Source organism: Vicia villosa, unplaced genomic scaffold (genome assembly GCF_029867415.1).
Source record: "Vicia villosa cultivar HV-30 ecotype Madison, WI unplaced genomic scaffold, Vvil1.0 ctg.002149F_1_1, whole genome shotgun sequence".
NCBI classification, from domain to species: Eukaryota; Viridiplantae; Streptophyta; class Magnoliopsida; order Fabales; family Fabaceae; genus Vicia; species Vicia villosa.
In genome coordinates, this window is record NW_026705853.1 from 5,965 (window position 1) to 11,432 (window position 5,468).

At 32.7% G+C, this 5,468-nt stretch overlaps 1 protein-coding gene across 1 annotated transcript; it reads left to right on the forward strand.

Moving 5' to 3' along the window:
• The first annotated feature begins 581 nt into the window (after positions 1-581).
• On the forward strand, positions 582-4,746 carry LOC131638041 (5-amino-6-(5-phospho-D-ribitylamino)uracil phosphatase, chloroplastic-like). The gene is made up of 10 exons (XM_058908601.1): positions 582-987; positions 1,130-1,198; positions 1,288-1,392; positions 2,231-2,285; positions 2,477-2,550; positions 2,707-2,790; positions 2,879-3,019; positions 3,404-3,469; positions 4,167-4,276; positions 4,457-4,746. Exons 1-10 carry the CDS (start codon positions 769-771, stop codon positions 4,626-4,628), a joined length of 1,095 nt encoding a protein of 364 aa, XP_058764584.1. The 5' UTR covers positions 582-768; the 3' UTR covers positions 4,629-4,746.
• The last annotated feature ends 722 nt before the right edge of the window (positions 4,747-5,468 follow it).

Below are 5,468 nucleotides of genomic sequence, written 5' to 3' on the forward strand. Positions count from 1 at the left end.
GACGTATTTATTCCATTCCGCTCTGTTCCGCTCCATTCTATCTCGCTCCGTTCCATTCCGCTCCGTTCTTTTTATTGTATCCAAACAAAGCTTAAGAGTATGAAAATCTTAATTCAATGATAAAGATTCATATAATTAAGTTGGACGCTATCATTGTTTAAATCTTATATTTCAAAGTTGTTTGTAAATTTTTAGTAGTAAAGATTTGAAAAATAAAAGATAAGATCATCAAAATTATATTTAAAGAAAGATTGAATCAAAAGAAATAAATCAAACATAATGCGTTTATTAAAAATATAAATAATAATTGGGTCAAAAAAATTTGATATTTTCTATTTTTAATCAATTTAAAAAAATTGTATAAAAATGAATTAAAATAAAGCTTACCATTTTCCAAATTTACTTTATTTTATTTCTGCTACATAATAAAATCTATTTTAAATGCTGCCTTATCCCATCCCATTTTTATCCAAAAAGTTTCCTTATACAAGAAAATCTCGTGATAAGTCACGTGAGTAGAGATTTAGAGACAAAACCCACTCCCTCCACTACCAGTTACCACCGGTGCACCACAATCACAAAATTTTCATTTTTTTGACCTTACCAAAATCCCAATATTCTCCATTTGACCAAATTATCCACAATCACAATATTTAAACCTCAAAAATTTGGGAATAACAGAAATCAACACAGTAACCAAAACCGCTGCAACAACACACATCATCACCACCTTCTACTTCTCTCTCTCGTTCCGCTTTCTCCAATTCAATGAACTCCACCACTTTCTCCAATTCCAGAGCCTCTTCCCATGCAATCCCTCTCCCACACCGTTATCGTCTTCAATCCCCTCGTTTTCCTCTCCATCTCCCGTTTAAGCGGTTCGGATTAAATAAGAATCGCTTAATTGCTAGTTGTGCTTCTGAGTCTGATGATTCCGCTTCGGTTAACGGAATTCAGTTTACACCTAATAAGCTTTTCGTTCAGGAGGTAACTGTTTTACTGATTTTATTCTGTTTTATCAGTCCTTTTCTGTGCACTTTTTTTATTATCTGTATTGTGAAATTTCATTGGAACAGTGAATTAAGTGATTGGAACTCTTTGTATTTGGTGTTGTTTTGGTGAATTTCAGGCTATTGGAGCTGAATATGGGGAAGGATTTGAAACTTTTAGGGCTGATGGACCGTTAAAAGTTGATGTGGTAAGGAATTTTTGTAGCCGTAATGAAATTTTTCTAACCATGTATGGTTTAATTGATGACTGAAGTATGTGAGTTGTTGATGAAAATAGGATTACTTGAATGATAATTTACAAGAAGGTATTCTTCAACGGATTCGCTATGCTGTTAAGCCGGATGAGGCTTACGGTCTAATCTTCTGTTGGGACAATGTGGTGGTGAGTTGTTTTAATTCATGATAACTCAAGTTTTTAGGTTTTTTATGTTAGGATGAAAGGTGTTATATTAGATACATGATTGTCTTTACTTTAGTATTTTACTGTGTTTAATTTAATGTATGTTAAGTTATGCATGCATATTGATTTTATGACATTTATTGCTTCGTCGCATGTAGTATGTGCATTGCTCAGGTTGTTAATTACTATTACTCGTTACTATGAAGCACGTATGCGTGTCGGACACCAAATACATCTTAAAAAGTGATTGAATATAAATACCTATGTTGGTGTTATGTTCTAACATGTGTTGGACATCGGACATGACATGCATTCAATCGGGTCTGTGTTACATAGGAAGCGTGGATACTATAAAACACGTAACAGTGCACCACAAATCTAATGGCCTGTTTGTTTTGGTGGTGGAAGGTTTTGTTTGACCAATAGCTACTATTCGGAGCTTGTTATAATCAAGCTTAAAACAAACAGCCTTTAAGTCAAAACAGAGAATCAATACTTCTAAACTCATCATGAGTTATCATAAAATGTTGTATACTTGCGGTATTTCCGTGTCTGTATTTATTGTTCTAAAAAAGTTCAGAAAAAGGGGGAATTATATTTTACAGCCAAAAAATGTCAGTCATGTGTTTGACTGATAGAGTATCCAACATGACAAGGCTACTCTTTTTGTAAGTGTCAATGCTTCCTTGCTTGTAGAAGTGGGACAGACGACTGTAGGTTTTTGAGAGAAGAGAATAAGATTGCACTGCAGATAATAATATCATGCATCCCCTCAGTTTAAATGAATTACTACCTGTTAAATTAATGTAATATGTTTCAGGCTGATACTCGAGCTCTAAAGAGGAAGACATGGGAGCAGTTGGCGTTTGAAGAGGGTACATTAATCATTTTCATTGAGTTTGTAGGACTTAAATTGATTGATTTTGAGCATGTCCATTTGGATAGATGAAACAAAGCAAAAATAAAAGGATATATAATTAGCACTACATAAGAAAATATAACAAGCAACCATTCCTTTACTAGTTCAGGTGATATTGAAAGGTTAATGTATAACATTTCTATGCAGGAAAGGATATTCCTAAAGCTAAAGAAATTGAAAGGTTAATGCTTCGCACAGGTGTTGATCATGTACTGAATAGGGTTAGTTGGCTTTTTCTTTTGACATTTGTTTTTACGTGGTCGTTGAATTATGAACAAATACTTTTTAGAAGGTAGTCCCATCATTAAAAATCTCATACCTTGTATTAATCACTATTTACTTCTTATTTTTGCTGACTAGCCTTTCTTAATTTGCAGTATTTTCTCTCTGATAAAGAAGAAAATGAGCTGGATAGACTAAAGTTGAGATTTTCTCAAATATTTTATGATAATCTTCTGAAAGTAAGGTGTTTCTTTGATTTGTTGTGGTGGCTATTATCTGTGTTGTAATGGAATAATCCTGATGTATATTGCATATAATTTTGTCTAGCTTGAAAGACCAAAGGAGGGTTTGAAAGACTGGTTGGAAGCAGTTTATAATGCTCGCATCCCCTGTGCTGTTGTTTCAAGTCTTGATAGAAAAAATGTGGTAGAAGCTTTGGAAAGAATGGGGCTCAATAAGTACTTTCAGGTTGGTAATACTTGTGAAGAGTTAAAATCATATTGGTATTAATGACAAAATTTACTTGATCTTAGGTTATATTCAATGAGCTAAAGATCCTTTTTTTCGAACTATATCACGGCCATTCGTATTGTCAGTATTTTTTTGGAAGAATGCTCTTGTAACATACTCTCCTAAAAGAAAAACGAAGCTTGTTTTAAATTGATTTAAGATCAAGATTTACTATCCCGAATTGATTATTTTTAGAAATTTGTTTTTCATGAATAAATCTAACTTGGCCTCTTTATGACTAGAACTAATTTTCCACCTATTGTGCATACTAGATATAGTATATAAATAAGGTCAACATGCTCACAAATTCTTCACTTTCTAATTGCCTCATTGATTTTGCAGGCAATTGTGACAGAGGAAGATGGAATGGAATCAATAGCTCATAGATTTCTCTCTGCCGCGGTTAAGGTATATTTCTTTTTAAGAATGACTATTCTTTTTTTGTCACTACATTTATTACTGTATTTTCACTCACATTTATAAGTATAGGATAATTACATTTTGGCAAGAGCGCAGTTCTACTAAATAGTAAATACTAATACTGCTGCGTTCTTAAAGTACAAATATTAGTCTTCTATCTATGATGATAAAACATAAACTAGTATTCTATTGTCTATGATAAAACATTGATAACATCTTAGTCTTCTATCTATGATGATAAAACATAAACTAGTATTCTATTGTCTATGATAAAACATTGATAACATCGCAGGATTTATAATAACATATGTTAAGTTGAGTATTACTGTGTGTTTTTAAGTTGAAGAGTGTTATGAGGGCTACGTTCATTGAGTTGCTCGGTGCAAAACCAGAGAGATAAAAATTTGCCGTTTTGAAATTGTTCGCTGGGTGTAGTTTTAAAAGTCAAGTTTATTTTGACATCATGACCAGAGGTTCCTTTATCAGATTAAAATCCTGACAGTTTGAGTTCTTTGGTAAAACATGGAATTTTTTGGCGGTCATAATATTTTTCCCAAATAATTTCTGCTATTATTTGTGTGGCCTAAGACAACTCCCACTGGCTAATTTTCAGGAAAATCTTTCATAAATTCTTTCTACAACTTACTGCTAGTTTTTTGACTTGTTTGCCTAAAATGCTTTGCAGCTTGATCGGAAACCTTCCAAGTGTGTAGTTTTTGAAGATGATCCTCGAGGAGTAACTGCTGCGCACAATTGCACTATGATGGCTATAGCATTGATTGGAGGCTATCCCGCGTGAGTAACTCACATTAAGCCTTCAATAAATAACATAAGATGCTAATATGAAAATAAGATTCCATGAATCATACCCTGCATCCATATTTCCTATATAATTTGCAGTCTGTTGCACACTTTATTACTTGAAAATATGTAATTTTTCTTTTGCCATTTAGAAACTGATGTCCAAACATGCAGGTATGATTTGGGGCAAGCTGATCTTGCTATTGCCAACTTCAGTGATCTTTCAGTAATCAACTTGAGAAGACTATTTGCTAACAAGGGCTCTACATTTATGGATAGGCAGAAGCAGCAGATAGTAGATCAAAATCCTCCGAAAAGGACACTTGGAATAGACACCATTTTCTGATATATTCATCTTCCCATTCTTTTTGCTCCCCTCTGATAATCTTCCCTGTAATTAAATCATTATGCAGTCTAATATTTTATTATCAAATAAATATTGCAATCAGTTTGATCTGATCTAATCCTTATAGTCTACATAATGTTTTTACTCTCCTTTTTCAAGCTAATTGAAAATGGAATTTAGGTTACTCAAAGGAGTTCTATGTGGATGCAATGCACCCTCCTTTTTTCCTTCACAAAGAAAAGTGGAGATATTTTCTTACAAACTGGTTTGAAGGGTTTATTATGGTGTTAAAATTAGGGAAAGAACTAATTTGATTGTCAATTTGAGTGACTAAAATACTCTGTACTATGATTTCAAGGATTATAATATTGATTTACTCATACTAACAAAAGAAACATGATTTAGAAACATGCCATAATTCTTGAAAATCGGCATCTTTGTGTTGAAGAGTTAAGTTTAGGAGGGTGGGAGTGACGCGTTTTTCACTTTTAAACTAAACAAATTATAACATCTTTTTTAAAACGATTAAAATGGTTATTGAAATATTGTGTTCATCTATCACGATAAGGATAAAGTTGATAAAGTTTCCGTATGTTTGTAAAAAATTTAATGGTATTGTTAACGATTTATGTTTTCGACGTAAAAAATTCAACTGTTTTTCTTATGACCTCATTCTATACCATGATAATATTTTATTGAATTCAGAATAAGAGAAAATATTTGAAAATTTCTTCACCCACCTCCTAACCTTCTTGCCAACCCCTGATGAATTTACCACAATACCCCTTGTTTCGGAAGTTCATTTCCGAAACTGTACTTTTTTTCTTAAAAAAGGTGTTT

Excerpts from the sequence above, each read along its gene's own strand:
- LOC131638041 (XM_058908601.1), top strand. The coding sequence starts at position 769 with ATGAACTCCACCACTTTCTCCAATTCCAGAGCCTCTTCCCATGCAATC. Across the intron at positions 988-1,129 it reads ATAAGCTTTTCGTTCAGGAG|GCTATTGGAGCTGAATATGG; the intron begins GTAACTGTTTTA and ends GGTGAATTTCAG. Across the intron at positions 3,470-4,166 it reads TTCTCTCTGCCGCGGTTAAG|CTTGATCGGAAACCTTCCAA; the intron begins GTATATTTCTTT and ends AATGCTTTGCAG.